General features: G+C 50.8%; 1 protein-coding gene and 1 non-coding gene across 3 annotated transcripts; both read right to left on the bottom strand.

The window, feature by feature from the left end:
- Positions 1-651: 651 nt before the first annotated feature.
- Positions 652-13,577, bottom strand: Abcf1 (ATP binding cassette subfamily F member 1). Of its 2 annotated transcripts, NM_001109883.2 has the most exons (24): positions 13,428-13,533; positions 9,142-9,188; positions 8,212-8,298; positions 7,908-8,043; positions 7,752-7,789; positions 7,461-7,574; positions 7,224-7,295; positions 7,018-7,125; positions 5,613-5,711; positions 5,323-5,445; positions 4,999-5,099; positions 4,833-4,918; positions 4,609-4,748; positions 4,375-4,523; positions 3,828-3,911; positions 3,582-3,706; positions 3,165-3,449; positions 2,974-3,048; positions 2,811-2,881; positions 2,078-2,110; positions 1,821-1,989; positions 1,619-1,683; positions 1,456-1,528; positions 652-1,357 (listed from the first exon to the last, which is right to left on the bottom strand). In NM_001109883.2, exons 1-24 carry the CDS (start codon positions 13,498-13,500, stop codon positions 1,191-1,193), a joined length of 2,520 nt encoding a protein of 839 aa, NP_001103353.1. In that variant the 5' UTR covers positions 13,501-13,533; the 3' UTR covers positions 652-1,190. The 2 variants fall into 2 exon arrangements, with proteins under 2 accessions (NP_001103353.1, XP_017457272.1); XM_017601783.3 differs by lacking the exon at positions 9,142-9,188 and having other exon boundaries at positions 655-1,357; positions 13,428-13,577.
- Mir877 (microRNA 877) lies at positions 4,524-4,608 on the bottom strand. Its single transcript, NR_032258.1, has one exon. It is a non-coding gene; the product is annotated as a microRNA 877 (primary transcript).
- Positions 13,578-14,892: the final 1,315 nt, after the last annotated feature.

Below are 14,892 nucleotides of genomic sequence, written 5' to 3'. Positions count from 1 at the left end.
CCTCAACAAGTCACACATAGCGGTTTCTGTCCATCTGTCTGTCTGTCCCATCTTGCCCTTGTCTCCTTTGGTTCTATTACCTCAGTTCTGTAACAGAGCACTGGGCCCACCAATGCTGTCCCCCTCAGGACTCCCTGTTTTAACTAGGGATGTTAGGTGATGTCTCCTGTCCCATCTTCATGCTTTTCCTCTGTGAGGGTGATTTCCACCCATATCTAAGTGAGCGGATGAGCGAGTCCACCAGCTGTGCACTGATCAGCTCTTCAGCTCTAAGTGTTTCTCTCCATATCAGGTCTGGAGAAGGGCTCTATTTTCTTTCTTTTTTTTTTTTTTTCGGAGCTGGGGACCAAACCCAGGGCCTTGCGCTTGCTAGGCAAGCACTTCAAGCGCTCTACCACTGAGCTAAATCCCCAACCCTGCTCTGTCTATTTTCAAAGGTCTCTTTTTAACTCACTAGAGTCATTTAAGTCCTCCCCTGTACTTCCTGGAGTGCTGGAGTTACGTGTGACTATTCCAGCATGCTCTGCAGGTCTTACGAGTCAAAGGGTTCACTCACAGGGCTGGTCTGGTCTCTTTCACAACCATGAGGTAGGGAGGACAAGCACTGGCTGAAGAGGAGGGACACGAAAGTCAAAGAAGCACCACACAGGAACATGTATCAGCACCCACTCCTTTATTCCTCCCTTGTAAAGGAGACTTCAGTTCAGGAGCTTCCTTTCCTGCCCTCAAGTCCCCATGAGACAAGGGATCACAGGCACCAGATCTTGGGTGAGACAGTACAGGTCTCAGACACTTGCCTCCAGCCCTGAGGTTCTGGCTGTTTATGTCAGCGAGTCAGTAGTACCCTTCCAAAAGGAGGGACCAGGGTCAGTTCTGAGTGGCAAAAGTCTCGAGACAAGAGGCCACCTTAATTAGGTCTGAGGGGAACCCACCACAGCAAAGGTCACCTGTCTGAATAGAGACTAAGCCAGTGTGGGCAAGCCAGCTCAGTTACCTCAAGGGAACACAGTCCTTCAGTGAGAAGGACACAGTTCACATGGAAGGATGCTCTCACACACATCAAGGCAACACGCCACCTTCTTGGCCCATGTGGCTGCAGCTGGCAGCAGACACAGCAGGCTTCTTGGTGGATAAAGAGATGGCCTAGATTCCAGCCATAGGAGCTTGTCACAGCAGGCTTCCAGAAGAACTCAATCCCGAGGTCGGTTGACCATGACTTCACCCAGGGCCTCCAACACCTCTCGCTTGTAGTCATCAAAGTCACCATCAATTTGACTGACACTCTGCTCCTCCACGACCCACAACTGGCAGTTGGTTTCTGTGATGAGGCGTGCATCATGGCTGACAACGATCACAGCTTTGGAGGAAGAAGAAAGAACAGATGAGGAAAGGGGGTCAGGAGTGGAGGAGGAGAGCCCCAGCACACTCTGGCTGCCGCTCTGTCTGCGCACTCACCTCCCTTGTACTCGTTGATGGCCTCTCCCAGGGCATCGATGGACTCTATGTCCAAGTTATTGGTTGGTTCATCCTGTGGAGAAGGAAGAGGTCCATGGCAGAGCACCGCAGCAGCTGCATTTACAGCTCTAACCCTCAAACCCTTCTATGGCTGCCCACTCACCAAGATGAGGACATCAGGCTCCCGACAGGCCAGCTCCGCAAACACAACTCGGGCTTTCTGCCCGCCTGCCACAAAAGGAACAACACTGAGACGCCTGCCCCTGCCTGCAAAAGGGCAACCCTATGGATGCACTTGGGACACAGGCTCCCCATCTGCGCTGCACTCCCTCCAGCTTCCAGAGAGAGCCCCAGAATGGCGGTACCCGAGAGTTTGCAGATCTGGATGGTGTGGGCGTGGCTCTCCAGGCCGAAGCGGCCCAAGCACTTCCGGGCATCCTGATAGGGCAGGTTGAAGCCCCGCTGCAGGTACTCGGTGGGCGTCTCCTCCATGTGCAGCTGCTCTGCATACTGCTGGTTAAAGAAGCCGATTTTCTGCCCGAAAACACAGGGAGGCGGTCAGTCAAGAGTCTCCTGCCTGCTTCCTGCCTGACTTCCACGCCAGTTCCCAAGGCCAGCTTACCAGCCGATGGTTCTTCCTCATTTCCCCGTTGGTCTGCAAGGAAAAACAAGGGTGAGAGCAGGATGGGAGGGGGAGGCACCAAAGTTCAGTTTCTCTTTTCTTTTTTGGACAAAGCCTCACTCTGCAGCTCAGGCTGGCTTTGAATTCACAGCAATCCTCCTGTCTCAGCCTCCCCTGTGCAGAGTTTATTGAGTGGGCACTACTAGGTCTAATCTCAAAGTTTTCAAAGAGAACCAAATACCAGGGTTTCTCAGAGACAAACAAACATCAGGGCTGGGTTGGGCATACATAAGTGAAAGAAAGGGAAAAATAGGTACTCAGGGACTGGGGGCTCTGAAGGAGGATGGAGGACCCTGAAGAGGGAGGGGACTGAGGGGGAGGGGACTGGAAGGGGATGGAGGACAACAGTTTCCCTTACAGTTACTGCAAATGAAGCTGGGTGGGTGGCACAGTCCTGAAATCTCAGCTACTTAAGAAGCTAAGAAAGTGAAGAGGACAGCAAATCTGAGGCCCTCTGGGTAACTCAGCAGGGCCCTGAGGACACAGCGTGAATTATAACCCAAAGGACAAGTCTACACCAGGTGTGCGGTGCAGAGCTTCCACCCTATGCTGCTGGCAAACAGTGTGGACGCCTGAGAAAGCCCCGAAGTCCATCTCTGCGTGTGCCCTCCAGCTTACACACTTCTCATCAGTCTACAAGGACACACTGTCCCTGGCACCATGCTGGACTCACCGGTGTCAGCTTGCCAGTCAGCAACAGGAGTAGTGTGCTCTTCCCCACACCATTGGGACCCACAATGCAAACTGGAAGGAGACCGGACCAGTGGTCAGAGGAACAGCTTAAATCCTGAGACTCATGCTCCACATCCCAAGTCACCCATGGCCAACCAACTCACTTCGGGAGTCCATGTCGATGCCGAAATCCAGGTTCTTAAAGAGTGGCTTCTGCCCCTCGTAGCCAAACGTCACACCTGAGAAAAACAAGCCATTTATAATTTTCCTAGTCACCCTAAATGTGTGGCCTCCCAGGAAAGGGCTGCAGGCTTGGCAGAGTGGAGGGTATTCAGGGCTCTAAGCGGCCACTCACCATGCAGCCCCAGGACAGGTGGGCTGAGAGGTGGGGGGTCTGGGAAGGTGAATCGCACAGTGTACTCCCTGGGGCGCTTCAGAAGCTCAGGGGGATCCTGAGACTCCTCATCCTGGTTTTTCCTTCGGCATTTCTGCTGTTTTCGAGTCAGGACTTCCTTTGTTTGCTTTTCCGCTTGCTTGGTGGACTTGCCCCCAGCCTTCAGCTCCTTCAGCTTCTTCTCCTGTTTCTCGTACTGCTTCAGCAGCTCCTTCTGCTTCTGCTGGTACATCTTCTTGAAGGTCACTGGGGTGGAACAACCAGGGACAGAGGTGTTGGGGAGAGAGAGAAGCCATTCATGGAGGTGTTGAAGAGAGAGCTCATCACCATGTCCAGGGCCGGCTACTCGGGCTCCATCACTGGGAGAAGCGTGCTTACTGTAATTGCCCCTGTAGTAATGGAGCCGCTGAGTGTCCAGGTGGATGATATCGGTGCAGACATCATCCAGAAAGCCCTGGTCGTGGGAGACGATCAGCAGTGTCTTCCTCCAGCCCTGAAGGTAGCTGCAGTTGGAAGAGGGTGTGTGTGAGTGACATGGGGAGGCTGCAGAAGAGGAGTCTAGGAAGTAGGTAACAGCATGGAACAGGGGAAGAGTGGAATGGAGGCCATGGGCAGCGAGCGCACTTATTGAGCCAGATGACGGCATTGAGGTCCAGGTGATTGGTAGGCTCGTCCAGCATCAGCAGTGTGGGTTCCATGAACAGTGCCCTAGGGAGGAGAGGAGTGTGAGGTCAGGAAAGGGAGACACCTGTTCAGCATGCCCAGGGCTTCTGGGTGACAGAGCTCGGTGAGATTTGAACTCAGTGAGTTTACTAGATAGGGTCAAGATGGAGAATGGCACAAGTCCTCACAGTGCACTCAGCAAAGGAGGTTTAAAGTTGGCCTCAAGGGGCTGGAGATGGCTCAGCGGTTAAAAGCACCGACTGCTCTCCAGAGGTCCTGAGCTTAAATCCCAGCAACCACATGGTGGCTCACAACCATCTGTGATGGGGTCTGATACCCACTTCTGGTGTCTGAAGACAGCTACAAAGTACTCATATAAATAAATAAATTAAAAAAAAAAAAAAAAAAAAAAAGGGCTGACCTGAAACCTGCTTACTACATAGGCCTTGGAAGAGTGGGAAAAAAGGGATTGGAAGTCAGAAGCTGGGAGACTGGAGGCAAGGCCCACCTGGCCAGGGAGACACGCATTCGCCAACCCCCAGAGAACTTCTGTGTGGGCCGATTCTGCATCTCAGGGTCAAAGCCCAAGCCAGCCAGGATCCGCCGTGCCTTGGCCTCTGCAGCTGCTGCCCCAGTAGCTCGCAGTTCCTCATATACCTGGGAGGAGGGAGAAGAGGACACATGTCCAAGGGCCCACAGACCCGCAAGGCCTACCTTGTGTCCCCTGCGCCATCTCCTCTACCTTTTCTAGTTTCTCAGCGGCAGTATCATCCCCCTGCTCCAGCTGTCCCTGAAGCCGTTTCTCCTCCTCTAGCAACCTCAGTCGCTTTGTGTCTGCACGAAGAACAGCTTGCACGGCTGGTGTTTCATCAGCCACCACCTCTGCAGGAGGGGGAAGCAGATGTCAGTCCTGCCAGTGGCTACTCCATTCTCCTCCCCACTTTCCCAATCAGTTCCCAGCCTCACCCTGCTCGCACAGCAGCACATCAATGTTAGGGGGGATACTCAGGGCACGGTTGGCAATGTGCTTCAGAAGTGTGGTCTTGCCCTTGCTGGAGAACAAGAACCATGAGAACCCAGCCGCCCAGAGCCATCACATCCTGCTTCCTTCCCCTCAGTACCATCTTCTTACCCGTTGGGCCCCACCAGCCCATAGCGGCGGCCAGCCACGATGTACAGGTCAGCATTGACAAACAGCTCCTTGCCGTGGGCCGAGATGCTGAACTTTTCCAACTGCAGCCAACAGAATGGATGAACACAGGACAAACACATGAAAAAACCCCACATGCACATGAGAAGTTTTCCCTTTCCCCCTGTGCCCTGCAGCACAGGTCCTGCTGTGTCTATTGGCTCTACTGTGGCTTTGCTCGGTCTGGCAGAACCTTTTCTTTACTCATTCATCCCTCACAGGCCTTCTGCTGAAGTGCTAAGTGGGGCAAGGGCCCTTAGACCTCACCTTAATGTCAGATGCATTTTCTAACATTGCCTGGCGGGAAGACACCTCTGCCTGGGACACAGAGAAGTCATTTTCTGCAGCATTAGCTGCCTTTAATGATTCCACCTGGCGTTCATAATCCATCTGAGGAGGGAAAGGACATTCAATGTTACAACATAGTAGCTTCATATTGTCATGACTGAAGGATGTAAGTCCTTCTGTCTTTCAACTACTCCACTTCAAGCAGCCCTGAAAGCTCTTCTCATAGCCTGGTCTTACAAACCACAAAGCCCACAAGAACCATGGCTCACCTGTTTCTTCAGCTTTTTCTTTTCCTTTTTGCTAAGGTGGGCATAGGGATCATTCGCCTTCACCTCCCCCTCCTTCTCTTCTTTCTCTTCCTCTGAACCCTGTGAGAACAAGTGGCAATGACCAAACAAAAGCAGCAGCAAGAAAAGGACTAAGGACTTCTTAAGCCTACAGAATGGCTTCCAAGTCAGGCAGGAATACACAGAAGCTCTTGTCCCCGACCTTCCACCCCATGTTTCTCTTTGTAGACCAGGCTGGTCTCAAACTAACAAAGATCCACCTGCCTCTGACGTCCAAGTGCTGGAATGAGAAATCTTGTCTTGAAAAACCACACCAAAACCAAAACCAAACACAGAACAACAACAACAACAACTACAATGACGACGACGACGACAGATTCCTGCTGTGCATCCATTGGGGCAGGGAGCTGTCTTCTCCACCCAATCTGGAGATGGCTTATCCCAAGCCTCCATCTCGTCGTGTGCACGTAGCCCTTAATCAACCTCTGCCATCAGAAACCACTGGGGTGAAACACGCAGTAGCTAACGAAAGGAAAAGCTTATAACATCCAAGACGGTAGATGTAACTGAGGGGAAGCATATGAGTTTCTGTCACTAATGTGCAAAAATCCAAACCAAACCAAACCAAACCAAACCAAGCCACGCCAAGCCACGCCAAGCAAACCAAACTAAAAAGATGGTGTAGTGTGCACCAGCCTGAGTTAGTCGGCAAGACCTAAGACTAGAAATGCTTTAAGTGTTGAGCAACAGGGACAGACTTAAGACTGTACGTTCTTAAGACTAGAAACACGGTAAGACTGTTCTAGACCGCAGTGCCAGTGAACTGGCACAGCCAGCACCGACACCATCAACCCCAGGCCCTGCCTCTTCCATCTGGCATGGTGCCTCTTCCATCTGGCTTGGTGCCTCTTCCATCTGGCTTGGTGCCTCTTCCATCTGGCTTGGTGCCTCTTCCATCTGGCATGGTGCCTCTTCCATCTGGCATGGTGCCTCTTCCATCTGGCTTGGTGCCTCTTCCATCTGGCTTGGTGCCTCTTCCATCTGGCTTGGTGCCTCTTCCATCTGGCTTGGTGCCTCTTCCATCTGGCATGGCTTCCAGTGAGTGGACCGAACGGGACCCGCGGGACCTGCGGGACCCCTGACTTCCTGTGGCTCCTGAGATAAACTGTCCCAGTGCTGCAGAGGCGTAAGACACCAGGCAGACACTGGAAGCTAAAACTACAGTAGTACGTTTCTTGAGGCAGGGTCTCAGTCCTGGATCTATCTTAGTAGGTAGATCAGGCTGGCTTCAGGCTCAGACAGCCCTTCATTTGTCCTCACTATGCTGGGTGTGCGATTCTTGCTCTGGTCAGCAGCGAGCCCCCACCCTACCTTGGCAGTGACAAACCTGCTCAGCTCCCTTTTTGTCTTTGTCCTTCCCTGGCCTGGGAGGCTCCTTTTCTTTAGTCATGTCCTCATCATCTTCCCCTTCACTGTCTGTAGCAGACGGTTTATTCTGAGACAACAAGAAGACAGGCCGGATGAAGGGCTGGCTCCCAGAGGAGCTGTGCGCACAGCCTGCAGCCCCCTGCCACCTGCAGCGCCCCCTCTCACCTTGGCTTTCCCTTTCGATTTCTCCTCCTTTCCCTTTTTATTTCGGAGCCCAGGAGGCTCCTCAGCCACGGCCTGTAGGACACACAGACAGGGGGTTTAAATCTGAAGAGCACCAAGTGGCAGAAGACTTCAGAGATGAGTTCTCCGGCATAAGCAGGACAGACTTAGGAGAGGTGGTTTGTGAGTGGGAAACTGGTATCCCCACGAGGAGGCGCAACCAGCAGAGCCACCACTTACCTTATTGATGCGATTCTTCTCTGGCTTGGCAGGCTTGAGAACAGGCTTTTCTTCCTCCTCTTCTTTTTCCTCCTCACTTTCATCCTGAATCAGGGCTTCAAAAACATTTCCGCCCTACAGGAAAATGTCGCACAAGTCAGTGGGGGGCTCTGGTTGCCTTGGGGGTCTGTGCTTCTCTTCTGTTCTTTTTTCTTTTTCTTTCTTTCTTTTTTTTTTCAGAGCTGGGGACTGAATGCGCTCTACCACTGAGCTAAATCCCCAACCCCCTGTGCTTCTCTTCTGATAGCTCACCTTTGCCTTCTTCCGTCCTCGGGGCACGGGGACAGGTACTGAAATGACAGGGGAGGGGGAGTGGTCAAGAAGACACCTGGCTCCTCCACTGGCCAGCTCGGTCTCACTCCCCACCGACCATGGAGTGAAGCTGCCCTTGCCCCTCAGTTCACTTACCCTCATCTTCCTCATCACTGGCTGGCACAGACAGCTGCTTAAGGCGCTCCATGAGCACTCTCTCATCACCATCATCATCATCATCCACATCCTTCTTCCGACGACCTTTCCTGGTGTCTCGCTTTTTCTTCTGTTGCTGAAACGATAGCATGAGAGAAGCTGAGAGGGGCTATGGGTGGCTGAGAGGGGCTGAGGGCGGCTGTGAGGGGCTGAGAGGGGCGGAGGGCAGCTGTGAGGGGCTGAGGGCAGCTGAGAGGAGCTGTGAGGTCCATGATTCCTGGAACTTGAGGCCCATCAGGGATACCTGCTGCTGCTGCTGCTGCTCCTTCTCCTTCTGCAGTTTCTCCTCTTCCCCGGCTTGCTTGTCTTCCACTGCCAGTTCCTCAAAGAACTACAAAGGGGTAAGGCGCAAGTGAGGGGCTCAGAGGCTATCAGCCATCTTTGCCCCATTTCCTCTCTTAAAACATCAGGTCATTTTATTTGGGTTTTTGTTTGTTTGTTTGTTTTTAAATTTTCCATGCCTGGTTCCTGCCCATAGGAAAAGCTCCCATGAACTACTGGCTTTTACGTTCATATACAGGATGACATAAGAATGTCTGCCCCTCCACACTTGTGAGCCCACGAATACTTCTCAACCTCCAGAACTGTATGAAAGCAGTCTTTGCTCTTTTCAATTTTTCCCCCTTGAGAAAGGGTCTCCGTGTAGCTCTGGCTGATCTAGAACTTACTCTGTAGACCTGGCTGACCTAGAACTCAGATATGCCTGTCCTGCCTCCTGAGTGAATGCTGAGATTAAAGGTACACACCACAACTTGGCTCTTGGAATTTTTTAAAAAAACATTTATTTATTTATTTATTTATTTATTTATTTATTTATATATATATGTGAATACACTGTCACTTCAGACACACCAGAAGAGGGTGAGGGTATCGGGTCCCATTACAGATGGTTGTGAGCCACCATGTGGGTGCTGGGAATTGAACTCAGGATCTCAGGAAGAGCAGTCAGTGCTCTTAACGGCTGAGCCATCTCTCCAGCTTTGCTCTTTAAATTTCTAACTTTGTTAATTCTTTGATACCCAGTGCCACAGTATAAGCCCATGTGCCCCCTGACCCCGAGTGACAGACTCACACCCCCTTCTAGCAAGGTCTCCCTCTTCCCGTCTCCCATGTCCATTCACACTGCCTGGGAACACCCAGGGTCATTGTTCTTCCTGAACCCTCAATTTCTCACCGTCTTTTTGGTCTTCTTGTCTTTTTTGCCTTTCTTCACTACTTTGTCTGGAAGGTTAAACAGACATCATAACATTAGCTTCGTACAAATGCCCAGCAGCCTGCGCTTCCTGCAGAGCTTAGTTGGCTCTTCCAGGAAAGCTATTTTGAACCACCACAAACTGGTCTTTCAGAATCACTGTTTCTTCTTCCCTCTGTCCACCTACACACCCATTACCTTTTTTTTTTTTTGGGTATCTCAGACTGTGTAGCCTTGGCTGTCCTGGAACTAGCTCGATAGACCTGGATAGCCTAGAACTCAGAGATCTGCCTGCCCCCGCCTCCACCTCCATTTCCGCCTCCCAGTGCAGACATGTACCACCACCACCTGGCTCCAAACACCTATTTATTTAAAACACTTTTTAGATGTACTTATTTTACAAGAGTGAGAGTACTTTGTCTGTATGTGTGTATGTGTACTGTGCCTGCCATCTTGTCTAAATGGAGTGACAGGTAAGCCACCATGTGGGTATCACTGAGCCACCTCTCTGGCCCCTAGAGATGCCTATTTATTAATCAGCCACTAGGTGTCAGAAAGTGCTTGCAGTGGGGATGCAAACAGCTAATGACTGCGGTTTCCTCCGCTGCTTGTAGGAAGACAGATCTTTTCAGAGAAAGAACCCAAACTTCTCCAAGGGGAAGAAAAGGCATTTTGGTGGGGAAGGAAGAAGCTGGCCTCAAGCCTAGTGCCATGCAGTCCCTGTAGGTGGCATCTGGTAAAGCCTAAGAAGCGGTAGGAACAGGGGGCGCTAGTGTTCTCTACAGACCAGCTGTGAGAAAGAACATTCACCTGGAACCACTGTGGTACAGCTGGGACACTGTGGGCCAATGGGATATGGTCAGGTTGTAGGGAAAGGTTTTTAGTCAGTTAAGGGACAGTTAAGTCTGCTGGTATGAACTCTTAAAACCTTCAAGTCGTGCATCCATTTAGAGTGGAGCAAGGGTAAGGACATCAGAGGAAAGTCTAATTAGCGGGCATTAAAGTGTCCCTATGCTGGCGGCAAAGGGAGGGGCAACAGCAGAACCCAAGGGTGGAGAGGAAGGGGGTTCTAGAGAGACAGTGTTTCGCTATAGGAATTGAACTAGGATCCTCTTGGGAGTATTCTTAGACCAGAATTCCTTGTGTTCTATAGTCTCTTACTAAATATCTATTTTGGAAAAAACCAAAACCAAAGCAAACCAAAAAAAAAAAAAAAAAACGCCAAAAAACCAAAACCAAACAAAAAACCCCCGGAGATAATGAAAACAATCTTAACATTTTTTTTTTTTTTTTTTTGGAGCTGGGGACCGAACCCAGGGCCTTGCACTTCCTAGGCAAGCGCTCTACCACTGAGCTAAATCCCCACCCCCAACATTATAGTCTTATAGACTAACACAATCCTTACCCATTTTTCCTGCTTCATGCCCCAACCTAGGCTGTGGACTCTACTCCCAGGGCCTTGAGCAGCTCCCAGACATATAAGCCTCTGCTGCCGTCAGTCTGTCCTTACCCAGAAAACCTTTCAACCTGACCCTAGTACTCACTAGGTAAGTAGGTTAAAAGCTTTTCACAACAGTCAGTCCTAAAGCTGACAGGAGGTAGGGCCCACAAAGGGCACAGGCAGTGTTTTCCCCTCAAGCTCCTGTGGACATTCTACACAGTCCTTATGAACCCCCAGCCCTTTATCTCCTCCTTTCCTTTTGAGGCAGGCTCCCTAAGTTGCCTAGGCTGGCCTTGAACTTGTAATCCCTCCTGCTTTAGCCTCGCATACTTGGAATTACAGGTCTGGCTTAATTTCAGGGCAGGTTTTCTCTGTGCAGCTCACTGCGTACATCAGGCTGGCTTTGAATTCAGAGAGTTAAAGGCCTGAGCTGTCTGTCATGGCTGACCTCATACCTCCATTCCTTAAATTCCTTCTGTCAGATGCACTGATCCACATGACCCTGAGGCTGTCAGTTGGGCGTCAGTTGTATGACAGTGTCATTACGGGGTCAGCAGGACCAGAGCTACTGTGCTGCTCTCTGCTCCTCTTCCAATCTCCTTTAGCACTTTCCTGAAGCTGTCCTGAACGTCAGAGAAACGCTTACCACTCTGGGGCCGTATTTGTAATCTAAATAACACAGAGGCTGAGGGAGAACTGAGTTTGAGCCCTGCCTGGGCAGCTTAATAAAACCTTGTCTCAAAATAAACAGTCAATGTCGAGTATGTGGGCCAATTCAAGGTCATTCTACACTTCAGAGCTGGGCATTATGGCTCAAGTCTGTAATACCAACACTTCAAGGCTTAGGCTCGTTCGAGGCCATCCCCTAGCTGTACTTGAGTTCAAAGCCAGCCTAGGGTACATTAGACCTTGTATTAAAACAAAACAGAAAGCCTCCAAACTGTGCTCACAAGGTATACATGAAGCAAAAGTGTGTGTGTGTTATGTTTAGACTTGCACCCATCCCTCAGGCCGCTTACTACATACATGCAAAACCTAAACACTCAGGAGGACCAGCAATCTGGTCTGGATGTCACTTAACACTTAAAAAACAAACAACTAACTCAGTCTGCACTCCCTAGAACTTATCTTCAACTACACTCAAGTCTTTAGGACAGGTCTCTTCTCTCACCAGTGAAAGTTAACAATGTGTCCTTGTCAAACCTCCAACTCAGCCTTCAAGACACACTGGGGCTAGAAAGGTGGCTCAGAAGGTAAAGGCATTTGTTGCTCAAGCCCCAGGACTCAAGTTCAATCCCCAGAGCCACATAAAGTTGGAAAGAGAACTGACTACAGGGTTGTCTACTGTCCACATTTGCTCCAAGGCGTGCTCCTCTCTCAGGAAAACGCCGACACAGAGGCTGGAGAGATGGCTCAGCACTTTAGAGCACCTGCTGTTCTCTCAAAGGGCCCAGGCTTGATTCCGAGCACTCACGTGGTGGTCTGCAACCAGCTGTAACTCCAGCTTCAGGGGAAGATGCCCTCCTCTGACAAGGCATGCCAACAGTGCTTTCCACCTTACTGTCCAATACTAACACTCTCTTTTTTCTATATTTTCAGGGTTGAGTAGTTAAGAGCATTGGCTGCTCTTTTGGAGGATCTGGGTTCCACTCCTAGCTAACAATCCTCTGTAACTGCAGTTCCAGGATACCCAACGTCCTTTTCTGGCTTCCAAAAGCACTGCATGGATGCAGTACAAAGGCAAAGCACCAATACACATACAATAAAAATACTAAAAAAAAAAATTTTTTTTTTATCCAGCTAGGTATGTCGGTGCACATCTCTAACACCAACATTCAAACTGGCAGAGGCAGATGGATCCCTTTGAGTTCGAGGCCAGCCTGACCTACATAGTGAGTTCCAGACTAGTCAGGCTACATATTGAGAACCCACCACAAAAAAACCCCAAAACAAACAAATCAGTCTCTAGTTCTGGCCCGGGCACTTGATTGTCAGCGATGCTTCAGTTTTTACTTCCTTACTATTTCATTATACAAGTCACTGCCAGAGCCTGGTAAATGGTGTTCCTAAATCTATCCTGGCACACACCTTTAATCCCAGAACTTTGGAGGCAGAGGCAGGCAGATTTCTGTGCCTTAGAGAGTAGCACCGTCTACTGAGTAGTTCCAAGACAGCTACGTCTATGTAGAGTGATCCTGTATTCTTCTTGTCTTCTTCTACGCAGGGTTTCTCTGTGTAGCCCTGGCTGTCAGACAACTCGACACCTTGTAGACCGGGCAGACTACAAGAGATCCGCCTTCCTCTGCTTTCAAGTGCTGGGATCAAAGGCGTGTGCTCCCAAGGCTCGGCTGAGAGACCGTCTTTAAAAAGGATGCTCGAGTAAAACAAACCAAACTATCTCCCCACTGACGTGACCTTAAGAGTTCTTGTCCTTTTATTCCATGCCCACAGCACATCGCACGAGTACTAAAGTAAACCCTGACCCCTAGCCCTTAACATAAAGCTAGCACCTGCTGCAATCCAGTGGGACCGAGTCTCTCTTTAGGGCCCACGAAAGAGCGGTTCTCTCCGGGAGGCAAGAGCAGTTAGGAGCTCCCCACACGATTTGAGGCATGTTCGCTCACCCCGGTAGGAAAGAAGTTAACAATTCTAGCTCCTGTCCTGCCGTCCCTCCTTCTGTGCCATATGCTCTTCCCGTCTCCGGTCCGCCTCCCGGGGCTCTAGGACGGCCCGGGGCACGCGGCCTCTGCCCCGGCGCACATGCGCAGGACCCACGCTCCATGGAGTCCGCCGCCGGCCCGGCCGCTCCAGCCTCCTCCCCACTCACCCGCGGGGCTCGTGCCTTCGCCGTCCCCGATCCACTCGGGCTCGGGCGGCTGCTGCTTGGGACCCTTCGGCATCGCGGCGGCAGTTACGAGTCCTCCGAAGGCGCCGGGTGCTGTTTCCGCTTCCGGCGGCTTGGGGCCGCCAATGGGCGGGCTCTCCATATACACCCCCCCCTCCACCCCGCCCCGTCCCGCCCCGCGGAGGATCTGGTGCGCAGACGCCTGGGGTTAGGGGGCGTGGCGGTACTGCTGTCTTGGGGGTGTGGCTGGAGACGTCACTTCCTTGCCCCGAGCGGGTAGAGCGTTATGACGGTCCCCACGCCAGAGCAGCTGATGCTGCGACGCGGTGACACTCAAGGAATGACATGTAATTTCCAGGTAGGCAGAAGTAGTTGAGACATCTTTTATCTGATTGTGTCACTCTACCTGGTGCCTGGAACTCGCTGTGGCCTAGGTTGGCCTCCAGCTGAGAGATGCGTTTGCCTTTGGCTCTGGAGTGCTGAGTTTAAAGGCGTGTGTCAGCCACACCCTGTTCTGAATCCTTTTTGTTATCGTTGAACCAGGGTCTCGCTGTGTAGTCCTTGGCTGGCCTGAAACTCTCAATGTAGACCGGGCTGGCCTGGAACTCCTAGAATTCAGCCGCCTCTGCCTCTGCCTCTGGGAGAGCTGGGATTACAGGTCTGCACTATGATGCCTGACTGCCGCTTTATTTAGAACAGTACAGTACACATCTTCAATCATTCTCCACTACTTTCTAATCTTCTTCTAATACTAATACTGTAAACTGTACTTAAAGACACCACAGCATGTCGATTTAGGAAAAAGTAATCTTACTGGCCCTTGGTTGACATGTCACTTAATACCCAGGTGTACAGATAGATATAACCAAGGAACTCCACCCCAACAACCAGAAGCTATTGTGCAGTGGAATCTGGAGTTTTTTGGGTGTGTGATATTTTTGCTGTTAATTGACCTACTGTAATTGCACATAAAACAGTAAGCAGTGAGCAGTTGTAAGTTTTTACAAACATCTCCCCCACTTTTTTTTCTGGAGGAGGAGGCATTTTTTCTGGAGGGTTTCTCTGAGTAGCCCTGGCTGTCCTGGAAACCATTCTGTAGACCAGGCTGGCCATGAATTCAGAGATCTACCTGCCTCTGCCTCTCAAGAAGCATATGCTTTTTAAACCTCAATCAAGACATGGCTGGCTTTTAACTCTAATGAATGACAGGCATAGGAGTTTGGAAGAGGCATTTTCACCAGGAGGTCAGCTCCCACCCTCAGTCATGCTTTTCTTTTCCTTTTGTAGTCTCGTCTTGCCTCAAGTCCTCTAAGTGGCCAGAGGTAACACTGAGTTTCCTATTTTCTTGTCTCCCTTCTGAATTTTGAGATTACATACACCATGTTAATATGCATGTTTTATTTATATGGCCCAAGAGTGGAACCTAAGGCAGCTTCACACATACTAG

The sequence above is a fragment of the Rattus norvegicus genome, chromosome 20 (genome assembly GCF_036323735.1).
Source record: "Rattus norvegicus strain BN/NHsdMcwi chromosome 20, GRCr8, whole genome shotgun sequence".
Lineage (NCBI taxonomy): Eukaryota > Metazoa > Chordata > Mammalia > Rodentia > Muridae > Rattus > Rattus norvegicus.
Note: the sequence above shows the minus strand (reverse complement) of the source record. Positions and strands in the feature narration are given on the sequence as shown.